General features: G+C 38.1%; 1 protein-coding gene across 1 annotated transcript in view; it reads right to left on the bottom strand.

Annotated features, from left to right (window-relative positions):
* qars1 (glutaminyl-tRNA synthetase 1) overlaps nt 1-17714 on the bottom strand; it is an 81003-nt gene that overhangs the window by 46852 nt on the left and 16437 nt on the right. The window contains exons 4-11 of the mRNA XM_056246741.1: nt 11483-11558; nt 11338-11402; nt 11198-11251; nt 9244-9304; nt 7776-7847; nt 6287-6372; nt 2910-2996; nt 2729-2828 (exon numbers count right to left, since the gene is read on the bottom strand). Coding sequence (XP_056102716.1) covers nt 2729-2828; nt 2910-2996; nt 6287-6372; nt 7776-7847; nt 9244-9304; nt 11198-11251; nt 11338-11402; nt 11483-11558 — 601 coding nt within the window. The remainder of the gene's footprint in view (nt 1-2728; nt 2829-2909; nt 2997-6286; nt 6373-7775; nt 7848-9243; nt 9305-11197; nt 11252-11337; nt 11403-11482; nt 11559-17714) is intronic.

Consider the following 17714-nt stretch of genomic DNA (forward strand, 5'->3'; position numbering starts at 1 on the left):
TGTAGGTAACTTTTGTAAAAAAATCTTTTTTACATATTTGTTAAAACTGTCATTATGTCCTGACAGTTGAATATGAGACAGATAATCTGTGAAAAAAATCAAGCTCTTCTGGCTCCTCCCAGTGGTCCTATTGCCATTTGCAGAAATACACCGCTCCCGGTCAGAAACAACCAATCAGAGCCAGGAGTAGGGATGGGAATCGAGAACCGGTTCTTCTTCAGAACTGGTTCCCAGTGAACCAATTCCTTGGAACCGTTTAGTATGCCTGCTTAACGATTCTGCTTATCGGTTCCGCACGTTGCAAATGTGTCATGACGTCACACACGCGCTGCGTTATTTTGATTCAGAACGCAACAAACATGGCATCGAGGCAGAAGCGCTCGTTTGGTTATATTTCACGCGAAAAGACGACAATATGTGAGGTGCCGTCTAGGGCTTAAATCAAACTTCATTCACGCACACATATATGAAACACTTGCATAAACGTATACTAAGTAGTCAAACATACATGTATACTGCTGAATGCTCAAACAAATACATATGAAATGCACAACGACACACCTAAAGTCGCTCACGCATACACGCAAACTCTACACACACGAGATGCGTGAAACTCTCCAGGCACATACTCATATGAGACGCGCGCGTGCACACACAAACTCTCCACGCACATACTCATATGAGACGCGCGCGCGCACACACAAATTCTCCACGCACATACTTATGAGACGCGAGCACACACACACTCAAACTCGCGCACATACTCAATGAGAGTATGACGGCGCCTCATAACAATATGGTCACTTGTTGCAACACCTGTAAAATTTCCATTTCGTCAAAGGGGGGGACCTCCAATATGCAGAAACATTTGGCCACACATCATGAACAGACTTTAGTCCCATGAAACTTAAACTGGAATGTCACTGTTTCTGTCACTGCGACTTCACGAACAGGTGAACACGCGCACGCACACATCACTTTTGAAGTAAAATTGAGGATGCAGTGCATGTAATGCATCGAGATATCGAATTGAACTGAATCGATGACATGATAATCGTAATCGAACCGTGAGACCAGTGTAGGTTCACACCCCTAATACGCTGTGCTGTGTCAGGGAGTTAATAATAATTAACAAACAAATAAGTTATAAGTTCAATAAGTTAATACAAACAAACAAATTTGTACTTATTCCCTCACCCAATGAGAATCGATAAGAGAATCGATAAGCAATATCGATAATGGAATCGGAATCGTTAAATTCTTATCAATTCCCATCCCTAGCCAGGAGGAATGTCTTGGCAGTGTCAATCACGCTTGTGTACGCGTTGATCACACCTCTCTCTTGCACAGCGCGTACCGTCGTTCAAACCAAACTCAAGATTGCCGGTGTGCCGCAGCTGTGCTAATGGCGGAGAAACAACCTAAACTGCCAATTTCTCGAGTGGCACCTGCTCATAAAACAAAGACGGGTAAAAGGAAAAAGACCGATGACGATAAACAAGCGAAAAAGAAAGAATTAGACAGAGCCCATTGACTCGGTGTCAAAACTCTAGCCGCATAACATGTAGATAAAATGTCACGCACTGTGCAAAGCAACAATTGAAACCTGCTAATTCACTGGCTTGTCATGTTACTGAAATAATGTTGTGGCGATCAGGACGAGGCAGAGGGATGTGAAAGCGGCGCGAGGACGGTGGCATGAGTGATAATGAACGACAGCTGTGAGACGCACCGGTCTCGTATCTCTAACGGAGGAGCGGAATCATAAAGGAGGAGCGACGACAGTGGAGAGAGGAACGGCCTGATTTTACGTTGTGATTTTATGTTCTGTTTTGTGTGCCAGCAGTCGTCCGTGAGGGGCTGCTGGCTTATACTTTCATTTTGTATTTGTTTATTTATTATTAAACTTGTTGAACGTTCGCCGGTTCCCGCCTCCTCCTTCCCATAACAACTGAACCCCGTTACAAATGTACTAGCAAACCTTATCTAGCATTAGGCCTACATATCGCTAGAATAACTACTTGAATTAAATTATATATATGTTACTTTAGTTACCGTTATATTATTTTACTAACTATTTATAACTTATAGAAAGGGTGCAACGTTATAAAGTTACATTACATGTATTGCAAAATACATAATGATTTGAGGACCAAGTTTGTAGTCAAAGTATGGGCAGGCCTTAGTCAATGTAAAGCATATTGTTGATGTTTCGTCCCTACTAGTGAATCTGCCGTAACTGTTTATCCGCCGTCATCGGTGGCCCTGCTTACTAGCCTGCGCGTTCACGGCAGGCTCCGCTGTGGAGAGAGCACTGTAGCGCAGCAGAGAGCAAGGGGGTGGGACCTTTAAGTTGTGCTTGTTCAAATTTTCAGGCTAAGTGAACGTTTTCCCTCCCTACTGCAGCTTTAACACAAAGCCCTTTCTTTAACTTTTTTTACTCTAAAATGCGTTTAAATTCAATTCATAATGCATTGCAAGCAGACACTGTTATAAAAAGTGTCAACTTTCTCTTTTGAAGTAACTACTGTGACAATGAGCAACCATTTGAAAAAAACAGACCACAAGTGAGGTAAGGTGCTCAACTTTCAACAAAAAAAATAACAGTACACAGGATTAGAACCACAAGACGGTGAGTAAGTGATGACAATTTTCATGTTTGAGTGAACTGCTCAGTCTCAGCAATCAGCTTGTGATTGGATCAGCCAAGTCATATCTTAATACTCACCAAGCCACTCCACCATGTCTTTGATGGCAGTGAAGTACTTCTCCTCCTCTTTCTCTGGGTTTGTGTCATCATACCGCAGGAAACAGATGCCATTATTGGCCTTCACACAGACACAAAGTCAGAAAGGAATTTTTTTGTTATGCAAAATTATTAATGTGAGAGTATGTGTGTGCATGTATACCTTGGCAAAACCAAAATTGAAGTTAATTGCTTTGGCATGACCAATATGCAGAATACCATTAGGCTCAGGGGGGAAACGGGTGCGGACCTACAAAGAGAAAATTTGATTTAAACAGAAAATACTGAACTCAGTTTAGTTACTTAACCCTCTGGGGTCCAAGGTGTTTTTGGGGTCCTTGAGATGTTTTGACATACTCTGACATTTGTGCTTTTTTCAGTTGCTTATAAACATATTACTGGCAAAGGTGTAATTACACTCTATTTAGCACAAACAGGGCTACCATAATGTGTTATCAACATGTATGTACATTTTTGTATTTTTGAGAGAATATTGTTTATGCGTGGTTATTGAAAAAACTAAAACTTAAAGTTTCTGAAATAAGGCCACAAAACACATACTAAATATCTGTCCACAAGACTTTTGACTAATGGATGTTGTGGCCTAGAGTTTTTTCTTCAAAATGATCTGAAAATCATCCTGCCTTATCATTCACATAAAACAATAGATTGGTTTAAATTTAAAAATGACACTTTGTTTGGAAAGGCAATATGCGCAGGGGTGTGACCTGCTGTGATTCACACCTGAGAAGACAATGGGCCCGCATAATGAGCGCATAATGGGGCTGCATACTAATGACCCTTTCATTCAGGTGTGTCACTGAGCCACAAGAATGCAATGACAATATACACTCACCGGCCACTTTATTAGGTACCCCATGCTAGTAACGGGTTGGACCCCCTTTTGCCTTCAGAACTGCCTCAATTCTTCGTGGCATAGATTCAACAAGGTGCTGGAAGCATTCCTCAGGGAGTTTGGTCCATATTGACATGATGGCATCACACAGTTGCCGCAGATTTGTCGGCTGCACATCCATGATGCGAATCTCCCGTTCCACCACATCCCAAAGATGCTCTATTGGGTTGAGATCTGGTGACTGTGGAGGCCATTTTAGTACAGTGAACTCATTGTCATGTTCAAGAAACCAATTTGAAATGATTAGAGCTTTGTGACATGGTGGAAGTAGCCATCAGAGGATGGGTACATGGTGGCCATAAAGGGATGGACATGGTCAGAAACAATGCTCAGGTAGGCCGTGGCATTTAAACGATGCCCAATTGGCACTAAGGGGCCTAAAGTGTGCCAGGAAAACATCCCCCACACCATTACACCACCACCACCAGCCTGCACAGTGGTAACAAGGCATGATGGTTCCATGTTCTCATTCTGTTTACGCCAAATTCTGACTCTAACATCTGAATGTCTCAACAGAAATCGAGACTCATCAGACCAGGCAACATTTTTCCAGTCTTCAACTGTTCAATTTTGGTGAGCTCTTGCAAATTGTAGCCTCTTTTTTCTATTTGTAGTGGAGATGAGTGGTACCCGGTGGAGTCTTCTGCTGTTGTAGCCCATCCGCCTCAAGGTTGTGCGTGTTGTGGCTTCACAAATGCTTTGCTGCATACCTCGGTTGTAACGAGTGGTTATTTCAGTCACTGTTGCCCTTCTATCAGCTCGAACCAGTCTGGCCATTCTCCTCTGACCTCTGGCATCAACAAGGCATTTCTGCCCACAGAACTGCCGCTCACTGGATGTTTTTTCTTTTTCGGACCATTCTCTGTAAACCCTAGAGATGGTTGTGCGTGAAAATCCCAGTAGATTAGCAGTTTCTGAAATGCTCAGACCAGCCCTTCTGGCACCAACAATCATGCCACGTTCAAAGTCACTCAAATCACCTTTCTTCCCCATACTGATGCTCGGTTTGAACTGCAGGAGATTGTCTTGACCATGTCTACATGCCTAAATGCACTGAGTTGCCGCCATGTGATTGGCTGCTTAGAAATTGTTAACGAGCAGTTGGACAGGTGTACCTAATAAAGTGGCCGGTGAGTGTATATATATATATATATGCCTATATAATACAAAATTGGTTCACAGTTCCAATTATTTATTTATTTTTCAAATTGTGCTTGCAAATTGTATAATATCAAATGTAAAAATTTATAGTAATTGTGCAGTTAATTATCATACTGTTTTTACAGAAAGTTTGGGAATGTATCCCAAATGTGTCACTAATAAAACACAATACAAATAATTTAAAGAGGAGGCTTATATTGAGCTTTTAAGATTTACCTAAGATTTATTTATATGTAGCCTACATATATTTTTGCTATTTTAATAAAAAGGTTACAATTACAACAACAATTAAAATTTAACTATATTTCAAATGTAATCTTTCTTTGTATTATATACTAAAGTATACATTTTATCATACATATTTCACAGTTGCGGATTAATTAGTTTGAATATAGCTTACAATCGAACAAATACTATAATAACATCTTAGCAAACAAGCTTATTTGATGTGGCAGTATTTTACAGTAAAAACGACATCTTGTCTTTCATATGTAACATATCGTTTTTATGATTAGGACATATAAATGTTAATTTGCAGTTTAATACGTTGCTTATACAAAAATATTTTATTTCAACATATTTCAGTCGATTTTTACTCATCTCAGTATTGGAATATAGTTAGGTAAAAGCTGTTCATTCATTCACACACAAAAACGCGATTCAAACAGTCTTTTTGTTTACAGACACTATTCCATTTCGCGATTAGCACAAAGCACTTGAAAATAAAGAATGTACCTATTTCCTCGGCTGGATCCGTTGCTCCTCCAAATGAAACTACCTGTAGCCTACTTCTGAGGTAATTTTTTCCAGGATTATTATTAAGATAGTACTATTATTCCTCACAGCGTAGTAAATCTGAGTCTCTTTCGGTGGTTATCCAGCTGATGTGGGCGTGGATGGCCTCAGAGCATTTGTGTTTGAATAGAGCGCGCGCTCCGTGGGCGTGGTCAAATTAACTTTAATGAGCTGAGACGGGAACGACTATCATCTCTCTCTTTTCGTACAGATTACATAAAATGAGATTTTTTTTTTTTAATATAAATTACTTAATTTAAAAGAAGATAATTCAGGCTTCATGCCTGTGTGCCTGTATACCTGTTTGACTGAGTATTTGCAGAGTTACAGATGATTTTTCGGACGCGTTTCAGAATGGACTTCACTGACAGAGAGAACGCAGAACGCGCATCATGTTTATTTTTCTTTATTAGGCGAAAAGCACAACACTTTGTTTTTATTATGAGGTTCCACAAAAAAAATACAAACTTAACAGGATCGAATGATGTACAACACTTATATGTAAGATCAAAATTAACAGAGTAATTTGAGTCTCTTTTGCACTGATAAGGAAAAAAGTGAGCTGGTATCGCCGGCGAGACCGCCGACCCCAGAGAGTTAATATCCACTAATAAATAAACACTTCAGAGCCACTAATTCAAAAGACAAAAAGTGCATTCAGGTCATACCTGTCCTCCAGTGACTTCCAGGTGCTTCTTCAGCAAATTCACGGTGTTGGGTGTTACAACATAACCCTCCGTCTTGTAATTCTCCCCTAGAGAAAGAAAAAATAAATCACATGATTCACTTTTAGCCATTTAAAAAAAAAATCCCCTGATGTTACATTGGGTTTAAGCTTTGCATATTGAGGCTTTTTACAAAGTCTATGGGTGCTTCTCAATACTAAAATGGATGCTTCCTCGTTCCTCCATCATCTAACCTGTGACATCTCAAATATTTCAAAAGGGCATCTTGATTCATTAATATTTATTATGAATTTCTTAAATAACCAAACTTCAACAACATAAGGGCAGACCCTTTGTACGCAGCTGATGACGCTTTGAAGTGAGACTCGAGTGATCAAGAATATACAAATAAGCTTTCCTTCGATTTAGGGCTGCAACAAATCATTATTATGGTAATCGATTAATCTGTCGATTATTTTTCAGATTAATCGGATGAAGAAAAAAAAACAAATATTATACATTTAAATTTTTACTCATTATTTTAAACAATATTATTCCACATCCTAGATACAATGCTGTCCTCCAAACAATGTGTACTATAAAGCCTATAAAAAACAAATATAGTGAATGTATCTCTACAGGCTATGCTGTACATTATTAGAAAAAGGGCTAAAATACATTCTACACCTAAAATCAACCAATTGCTTACCATTTTAAAGCAGAGATTAAAATGACTAAATTAAAACGGGCAATAAACAAAAACAAAATCTTAACTTGTACGAGATATGAAGAACACACACATTCTACACTTAATTTCTAACAAAAAATATTTTAGCAAAATGTGCATTTTAGTCAGAATTATTGTGCTCCTATTCTACTGCGCTCCCTCTGTTTGAAGCTAATGCGCCCACCAGCGCTCATTCATTGAAGACTGTGAAGTTTAAAAAACATTTGTTGTCAGAATATGCTAAATGGAAATTTCGAACATTTACAGAAAAGGATATAACCATAAAATGTAAGTTATGTGCTAGGGAAAACACGTGTCAGAGGCATTAAACATCATATCCATCTGTCAAAGCATGAAAGGGCAAGACACGGTAAACGCTTATGCTTTTGTTTGAAGCCCTTATAAATATAAAGCATTCTCATGTTTCGGATAACTTCGATCATGTACCTTTCCCGCAGCAACTCACTCTGTGTCCTCCACTATTCTACATATGCATTTTGTTAATAGAAATGGGTTATTCGGTTACTGTAAAGCGTGACTGGCTGATGTTTCCGTCCACCGTGCACAGACGCGACTAAAATCAAATTCGTTGTTGCAGCCCTACTTCGATTCCTCCGTCCTCATTTTCTTTCCTTGCACCCTAAGGGGGGTGGAGTTAGAAAGGAAGAAAAAAAAAAAGCACGGAAAAGAAAGAGGGGATTCACAAATAATGAATGAGTAGCACCCTATGTAGCTAACTGGACACCGATATGTCAACACTCTCACCTGGCTTATGGAACTTCAGCGCCTCTCCTCTCAGCTGCTCCATCAATGATTTCCCCTCTGTTTTTCCTTCACCTAGAGAGAAAGACGAAAAATATAAAATAGACTTTTACATTTTAAGAAGAAAATATGTTAGGGTGCTAGGTGGTATTACACCCTCCTTTAAAGGGATAGTTCATCCAAAAATTAAAACAAAAAAGAACAACAACAAAAAATTATCTGAGAAATCCTTTTGTTGTCCATAAAATAGCAGTCTATGTTCACCAAAACTTTGGTTACAGAAGAAAAGGTCATCCAGGTTTGGAATGACACAAGGGTGAATAAATGACCATTTTCATTTTTGAGTGAATTATCCCTTTAATGCAAATCCATGTGATATTTTTGTATTGTCCACCAGGCAAATAAGAAAACAACACATCAACAAGCCACATGATTGAAGGTATACATTTTGTACATAGCACAAATGGCATGGGAAAAGTAACTGCCAATGTTTAAAAATTAAAGGTTTTCTATAAAAACAGTATAATTTGAATAAACCATACTACATGAGAAAGAGTGAGCATACTTTGACAAAAGTTCAAGATCAGTTAATTTTTTTCACCAGATTTCTTCAGTACATTAAGTTTTTAGGTCTATTTAACACTAAAACACTGTAGTCTTCACTGTATGAATTAAATATACATTGATTCTTATTAAAGCTACTAAAATTATTCAGTCAAGAGCAGTGAGTGATTTTCTCTTTGTCTTTTGATGTTTGAGTAACATTATCAGCATAGACAGAAGAGTTATATTAGACAATGACATTGCGGTCACTGTGACCTAACACACAGATCTAATATCCACCTTAAATTAGGTAAGCCATTTCCTGTGACTGTGTGAAACTTGATTCATTAGCTTTAGGTAAAAAAAAAAAAAAAAAAAAAAAAAAAAGGTTTTTTTTTTTTTTTTTTTTTACAAATACCAGTTTGCACTGCAGTATCAAGCAGCATACCAGACTGTTTTTGTACAGCTAAAATAACTGGAAGCGACTAATACTGGAAGCACATTGAAGCTGTGCAATAATCTCAAAGATCGCAGCAATTAGAAAACAACAACGATTCAAGAAGTCTCAGCCTAAATTCTCTCATTCAGCTGATTCACTCAGATATACAGTACTGTCCAAAAGTCTTAGTATTTTCAGCAAAAAATGGTTTTAAGACAGTTAATGGTAGCTTTTGCTGTAGTGTCACATTTCTTTTTCTAAAAAACTGTGACAGACTAAATCCAAAAGAACTGTGGCAACGTCTCCAAGACGATTGAAGAAACCTCTATCAATAGAAACTTCATATCATCGGCACAATATATATCGCTATACTGCCTAACCCTAGCCCCTAGTATTTCTGAAGCAGCATTTCACTAACACAAAACTAAAGATGCATAAATCACATTAAAGTGCAGTAAAAAATGTCTCATAGCTTTCTGTGTGTCTTACCGTTTACTTCAGAAACCTGCTCAATCTTCACATCCTTCTCTGCAGCTTTGGTTTTGGCTGCCTGTGATAAAAGAAAAAAAGATGGCAGCACATTTCACTGCTGCATAGTTGACATAACTACATAATTATCTGTAATAGATAGATAGTTTGTTTTATTTAATGCTCGCTCATTTCCTGAAAGTTCAACATAGCCTGGAACCCAGCAGAAGATAATACTGAAGAACTGATTCTGTAGATAATCCACTTTAGTTAAGTTTCAGTCCACTAAAGGATGAAAGATTTTTTAAGTGTCCATTGCTTGAAGGCAGAGGTGGGTAGAGTATCCAAAAACTGTACTCAAGTAAAAGTAAAGTACTTATAGAAATATTTACTCAAAGTAAAAGTAATAATCTTAACAGTTAATTGAGTAAGAGTAAACAAGTATCCAGTGTAAGATCATATATAGGCCTATATATATATATATATATATATATATATATATATATATATATATAAATAAATGTTATTATTTAGATATTTTTCATTTAAATTACTATTATTATCATCATAATTAGGCTCTCTTTACCACAAAAACAGAAGAAACAAGCATTATTTCTGGCTTCTGAAGCCCAAAAATCATTGCCTGTCCTCTGGTTTTTATAATAGTAACTTATAAAACTACATTTGGATTATTAATCAATGTCGAAGTGAATCTACAGAGTTTTGCATTCAAAGGCGTGTAAAGGGAACGATTGACACAGAGAAGAGTTAAAACTCTTCACATGTGCTCACGCTCATGACCGCTACTGAACATCTGAACACAAACAACGATCAAATGCACATTGATAGATCTTCTTCTGTCTGTTCTCCAAAACATGTAATCAAATGTTTGCAAATTTCTGCAAGCGTGTTTAAACTGGTTAACTGTGTCTAAGGCAGACAAAGGCATTCTTTTTCAAGACGAGTTCCCACGCCACTGCGCAATACACACAAATCACAGCGAGATGGTGGGTGTTCATTTCATAAACTGTGAACAATGGCTTATTTAATGTATAAATTTAGGTATATGTCCAAGAAACTGGTAATGTCAAACTTTGTATCGTAGTAGTAGTGGTATCGTGGCATAGGCTAATAATCTGTTTGGTTGTAAAATGTATTACCTGAATGAAATGAAATCGAATGTATCGTCCTGTGGAATCATTCATTCACAGACAGCATGCGAAGATGTTCAACTAATAAAGATTTTCATTGCTGGCAAACAAAATAATGCATTTGCAGATTTGCTTTCACTTGACTGTACTGTAGGTCCATGGCCACTTCATCCAATGCTTGATGTTCTTAAATCTTCCTGTTACGAGTCCAAGTGTGAAACCGCTTCAGACGATTCAGTGCGTGCATGAAACCGATTCACAAATTGATTTAGACAGTTCTGCCAACTTATTTGATTAAGTCTTTGAACAGAATCGACTCAAAAGAGTGATTCATTTGTGAATTGAGCATCGCTCATGCCCAGAAAAATAAATAAATACAGCGTGCTTGGAATAAACTACGCATTTAACAACTTATCGCATTAAAATAAAGTAACGAGAGGAACGTCGCCCAACGTAACGAAGTAAAAGTACAGTTTTTTTCATTAGAAATGTACTCGAGTTAAAGTAAAAGTACCCACATTTAAATCTACTCTTAAAAGTAAAAATTTTCCAAAAAAATACTCAAGTAAATGTAACGAAGTAAACGTACTTCGTTTGCGGGTTATATTGTAACAGTCCAAAATTATTGCATCGCAAAAGGACAAAAATATACTTCGTTTGCACGTTAATTTAAATGATGATTGATCATAGGAATTTGTGAAAATTGACATCCCTAGTAATGAGACATGTTCACTGAACCCTCTGATGTGCACCAGATCCTCACTGGCACTGTTTCAGTGGAAAAGGGGTGCAACAATAAAATGGTGACCGTGAAAAATATATACCTTGGGCTTTTTCTCCAGATCTGCCTCAGTTTTTGGACCCAGAAGGTGCAATACCTAAAAGCCAACAGAAATATTCAGTGCACGTACATTAACAATGATTTAGACTGATTAGAGCAAGGTAGTAAAAATGTCACACAAACCTGCATATCCACTTCATTCTTGACAATCTTTCCATCAGCCCATTTGAGAGCGGCTCTGGCCTCACCTGAAGAGCACAAACAGACACTATTCCTCACCAGCACAACACATGACTGTACTCATATGACATATGACATGCTGCCTCACCCATGAGTATTCCCATGTTGAAGCGGTATCTCTCTGCCAACAGCTGATCTTTGTGTTTCTTGATAATTAGTTCCACCTGTGGAATAGTTATTAGGTCAATGGCGGATAAAGATTCTTATGAAACTATGAAAATCTAGCATTTTTTTTTACATTTTTGAAAAGTGTTGTACTCAACTTTAATAAAAGTACTATAAAAATAGCTTAAATATAGAGAGGAAACAATTTCAATACTTGGCCACTAAATAAATCAATTAAAATAAATATGACATTGGAGAACAGTTATAAACTAACTACTTGCTATTTCTGTAACTACTTGATATTTCTATAGAAATCATTTCTAACAATATAAGGCTTTACTTTTAGCCTGGGAAAACCCAGACAACTTCCGGCAAATTTAGATTTGCTCTGAAAGTTAGTCTGGCAAAGAGCTCATTCAAGGCCATTTCCAATCCGTCGAAATCGAGGCACCAATGAGAAACGTTGGGGCGGGCTTTACACGGTGACGACAGCGCTGGGATTTTGAAGCAGATTTTGTAGCCTACATTACAAAGATGGATGCCGCCATCGAACATCACTTGTTCAAATCAGCTATCGCGTCTGTTTTAAGCGATTTGAACGTTTCCTTTTTGTTAAAAACCGAGCAAAGAACAACACTCGGAGATGTTTCTCCGCCGCTCTGCATACGTCATCTCCTTCATCGCTCTGATTGGTTTTAGGTCTATCCGCGACGTCCGTTGGTGACGCCCCTCTGGAAATGATTTGTCTATGACGCTTTGCCAGACCATAACTCAGTTACAACTGAGAATGGTCTGGTTTTAACCAGGCTACTTTACTTTCACTTTTTATCTATATAACACATCGTTGCTGAAAAAAAGTATTAATTTCTTTTTTTTTATTTAATTTTTACTGCCCTCAAACTTTTGAACGGTAGTGTATATTGTTATAAAAGAATTATATTCTATCTTAAATAAATACTGTTCTTTTTTAACTTTCTATTCATCAAAGAATCATGAAAAAAGTACAGGTTATAAAAAAATTATTAAGCAGCACAACTGTTTCCAACATTGATAATAACTGAGTATCAAATCAGCTGAGATGATAGAGGCGGAACAAGACATAATAAAGTTATCACGCAATTCTTCTGGCAGGATCATTTTATTTAGCTAAATATCTCACCATTCACTGATGCATCCAGGTTGCACTCACTCACTATTCTAAAACGAAACTGTTTTAGCAGGACAGCAAATGCAAGTACATTTTGTGTCATCTTTGCAGGACTGTGATATGATGTACATCAGCATCGGGGAATAACATTATAATCTTGTTCACGGTAGAGAAAGCTGCTTGCTTACAGTGAAGTTAACAGTGAAGACTTAAATAATGTAAACAGCTTTTGTGTGTTTAACAGCTTCTCCATATATATATATATATATATATATATATATATATATATATATATATATATATACACACACTGGCCCTGAAAATCATCACAAACACTTACGATGTGAAATGTTGAATTTTCTGTTAAATTTGAACCACTGAATTTGTGGAAGCGAATTTGTAAAGCGGAAATAAATTTACCGAAATTTGCCTGTCGAATATTATAGGTTGAATTTTTAAACAGAATGAATATTGTGGAAGTGAAATCTGAAAGGTGAACATGATATTATTGAATTTTTAATAATGAAAATGTGTGTGAAATGTTTTGAATTGAAACATTCACAGCTTAAATATAAAACCATGTTGAATTTTAGCCCATAAAAATGATTTTTAATATTAGTATAATTTTTCAATTAGTGCAATTCAAAAAGCTTTTTTTGTGTCAAAAACATTTGGCATTATTTTACTTCCGTATCAATTGCCCTGAAGTAAGTAGTGTGCTGTGTGCATGTGATTGAGGAATGTGTAGAAATTCAACTGAAATTGCACTAAATCTGTTTGTTTTAACCAAGATTATGCTGCAAGACTTTTTTTCCAACAACATTTAAGTTCACTGTTAAAGGCTACCCTACAATTTTGCAAATTCAGAGTTTATTTCCATTAATTCCCATAGATTTCCGTTAATTCCGATGGAAAGTTTCCAGCCTTGAAAGTTGCCAGAATTGTGCAACCCTAGTGAAGACTATGCAGAGTTATTTTACATTTGCTTACATTATTAAATTTCTGTACCTGATAACTACTGTTAGACCTACCTGAAAAAACTGAAAAGCACTGTTTATTTCATGTGTATCTTTGTTGTTTTATTTATTTGCGCTTTTGCTTGTAATTTGATTATTTGTTCTTATTTTATTACTGACTGTTTACTTGTCTTTAATAATGTTCTAAATTTTTTTGTTTGTTTTGTTTTTTACCAGTTTAAACCCAGAACACTACCAGTCATTTGGATCAACCTGATTTTTCTCATCATCATCATCATAACCTTTTGATAAAAACGCTTCTGGTTAAACGCTAATAAGCTGGAGCGGATAGTTAAAGGGGACATATCATGAAAATCTGACTTTTTCCATGTTTAAGTGCTATAATCGGGTCCCCGGTGCATTTACCAACCCAGAAAACGTGAAAAGTGACAACCCAGTAACTTTGTTTTGGTAACCCTTTCTCTGCAAGCATGTCAAAAAATAAACCAATCAGATTTAGCTCCCCTTCTGATGTAGGAAGGGGATCTTATTATAATATTACCGCCCCTTAATCTCCACATTTCCACAATGGTTTTCACCCGCGGCAGCAACATTTGGTTTTCGCAAGTGACAACGGTGTAACCAGTTCTAACGCAATGGGAAAGTTCAATCAAAGCATGCAAACTGTTCTGTTGTTGCTGCACAGACGAGCATAGAACACTATTTGACCAAAACATGCCACAGCTGTCTCATAAAGACCTCAGGGAACAGTGTCAACTTGTGTAAAAGTTAAACATGACAGTACGTGCGAGTCTATGAGATGAATCAATGTAACTCCACAACAACTACATAAATGTATCCACTAAACATTCAGAATTCTTCAGGTGCAGTCTAACAGTGTGTTCACACCAGACGCGAATATCGCGTCAAATTCGCGCCTACCGCGTCTAGTTATACGCTTGAATACTTTGAATCCATTCGCGCGTCAAGAGCGAAATTGACGCGGGTAAATTTTGCTTCAAACTTTTGTTTTTTACACGCATCAATTTCGCTCTTGACGTGCGAATGGATTCAAAGTGTTCAAGCGTATAACTAGACGCGGTAGGCGTGAATTTGACGCGCTTTTCGCGTCTGGTGTGAACACACTGTTATGGTAGAGATCCACTTTTACGACACGACTGTCGCGTGGTGTCGCGACGCCTCCTCACATTGATGGGCGTTGTACATTGATGGGCGTTCCTCAAGTTTACTGCTATGGGCGGGGTTTTGAGCCAGCAGCCAGTCTAGAACAAAGGACCCTCGAGAGACTTCCCTCCGTCTCCATGAGCTCTATGTTAGGATAGAGCAAGTGGATCTGCACCCTCACGGTGCGGATCCACTGGTGCGTGCGACACATCTGTCGCGCCGCCCTTCGCTTTATTCCTACGGGTGATGTCACACAACTTTATCACACCCGCAAAGCATCCTGGGAAGCGGGCGCTTCATTTGGAAAAATGCTGCGCGTCAAAAGGCTGGCAGATGCCCATCTTTGCCCAAAAAGCTGGCCGATGCCCATCTTTATGCAAATGAATTCCGTTGAATGCGACGCGATTATCCAATAGAAGTAGAGCATATGGAGATGGGGGGAAGTCTCTCACAGGTCCTCTGCGAGAAGATGACGGCCACTTTCAGCGGTACTTCCGCCTGTCCTGCGCCCAGTTTGATCACCCTCGCCCACCTAATCTGTCATTTATTTTTGTTTTGATGATAAATGGAGCCAGCCTCCAAAAGTGATTAACCTGTCATGTGATTTTTTCGCTCTCATACAACACTGTCCAGACACGAACTATGTTCTTATGCACTAAAGTATGTTGGTTGTCTTTACATTAGAATAATAATGTTTCATATAATCTAGATTAGATACGGAAAAAATAGCATTCAATACAAAATGAATATGTCTCATATATTTAAATCAGGTTTTTATGTGATAAAATATTTGCTTTGTTGTGCATTAGAACCACACCAGGCATTGTCATATTACAAAATAATTTATTGAGGCCAAACATATAAAATAATCTTCGTAAAGTTTGGAAGAAAAATCCAAGTCCAGGCACTCAGTGGGTTACAAAAGTAAAAAAGCCTTTATTATTATTAAAACGAGGGCTAAACCATTAAAAAACACCAACGCGTATCGGCCCACTGGCCTTCATCAGGGTGTTGGTAACAAACAGACAAGATCAAGCAATACTTATAGTTGCATAATCTATTGAGGCCAAACATATAAAATAATATTATAAACTGAAAAGTGGGCCTGTCCCCGTTTATCACGTCACTTCACCATGTGACAGCAGCAAGCAGGCTCCTGATTGGTTAACGCTGCACGAATTAACGGCAAAGTAAAAATTTTTCAACACGAATTCCCTCAAACGCGTGAATGCACAAAAAACATTAAATAAAATCATTTGCGCGTAACGCGCCAGACGCTCAATTCGCACGTAACGTGCCAGACGCTCAATTTGCGCATACTTGACACGTGAATTAGCGTTTTTGCTCTCACCCAAAAAAGTGGCAAATTTGACAAGCTATTATAAATGATCTGGGGGGTATTTTGAGCTGAAATTTCAGACACATTCTGGGGACACCATCGATTTAAATTACATCTTGTGAAAAGGGGCATAATATCTTGCCTTTAAGGAAAAAGCAGTCAACAAGTGTCCAGGGTGCATGGGAACTCCTCTAAAACTGTTTAAAATAGTGCTGTCAAACGATTAAAATATTTAATCGCGATTAATCGCATTAATGTCATAGTTAACTCGCGATTAATCGCATTTAATCGCACATTTTTATCTATTCTAAATGTCTCTTGATTTCTTTTTGTCCCATTATTTTTTTCTCATTTTAATGCTCTTATCAACATGGAAAAGTGGATCGGCTTGCTTTGTGCAAATGTTTTTTATTGAAAACAATATTGGCATATACTGTTTAATTTCACACTAAAACATTATCACTTGGAGCAAATAATCTCTCACACAATATAACACTGTCCATCAATAAAAGGGTGAAATAAATACTGACGAGGTCCTGATATTGACGAGGGGGCGGAGAATTCGCATCAGCTGTGTGTGTGTGTGTGTGTGTGTGTGTGTGTGCTGGCCATCATCAAGTGGTATTCAGACTGGACGTGCTGCGATGATGATAGCTCAGTCAGTTCACAACGACAAAACACACAGATCACTTTGGTCTTGTCAATGGAACCATTTGGCAACTTTTTAAAAGTAAACTTTCCATTCAGAATCTTATTGGCATCCATTTCGGCGTCTCACGCTCGTCATCCACTCAAAACTGGACGTTTTGAACGTTCCTATAACATTCAGAAATAACGTTTTTATAACTTAATGGGAACGTTATGAAAACATTCTTATAACCTAAAATTGTTAGCTGGGGAAGAGGAGAGACTCGCGATTGCACTGAACACGTTTTAAGTGCAGGCATATTCTCTGAGTGAGCCCAGAGAAAATTCTTACAAGAGCAGCGTGTATCTGAGAGCGCGCGCGACTCGAGCAGAGAGATTCGTGCTCGCGCATCCGGCTCGCAAGCCCAAACAAGTGTGTGCGGCGTTGTTTTGTTTCCGGTCTAGCTAGATCCGCTTGCGCTTTCAAAACGTCCTCGCGCGCCGCAAGCCATTGAAATGAATGGGTTTCATAGCGCAGCGGCCCGCATGCCGTCCTGTTGCAAAAGCATGTGAAAAAAAACTACAAAGTTTGCTAGGCCAAAAAGACCGTTAATCGCGCGATAAAAAAATTAACGCCGTTAAAATGGGTTTGCGTTAACGCCGTTAATAACGCGTTTAACTGACAGCCCTAGTTTAAAAGCATCTCAAGTGTCACCTCATGAAAATAAAATAGTTTTCAGGTACAGTGGTTACTCAACCAGAATAATAGTTTTACCGCCGCCGCTCCTGCGGCGGTAAAATTCGGATGTGTATTTGCTGCCTTTTACCGCTAAGAGGCGCTACAATCACAGACTTTGAAAGGTGTCCGTTTATTCTCTCTATTGCGTAATCTGCCGCCGCACCGCGGCTCATTCAGAGCGATTGAAAGCTGGTAACAGATGAATTCAAGTGAAACATTGTA

This window comes from Rhinichthys klamathensis, unplaced genomic scaffold, assembly GCF_029890125.1.
Source record: "Rhinichthys klamathensis goyatoka isolate OS25496 unplaced genomic scaffold, OSU_Roscu_1.1 h1tg000040l_1, whole genome shotgun sequence".
NCBI classification, from domain to species: domain Eukaryota; kingdom Metazoa; phylum Chordata; class Actinopteri; order Cypriniformes; family Leuciscidae; genus Rhinichthys; species Rhinichthys klamathensis.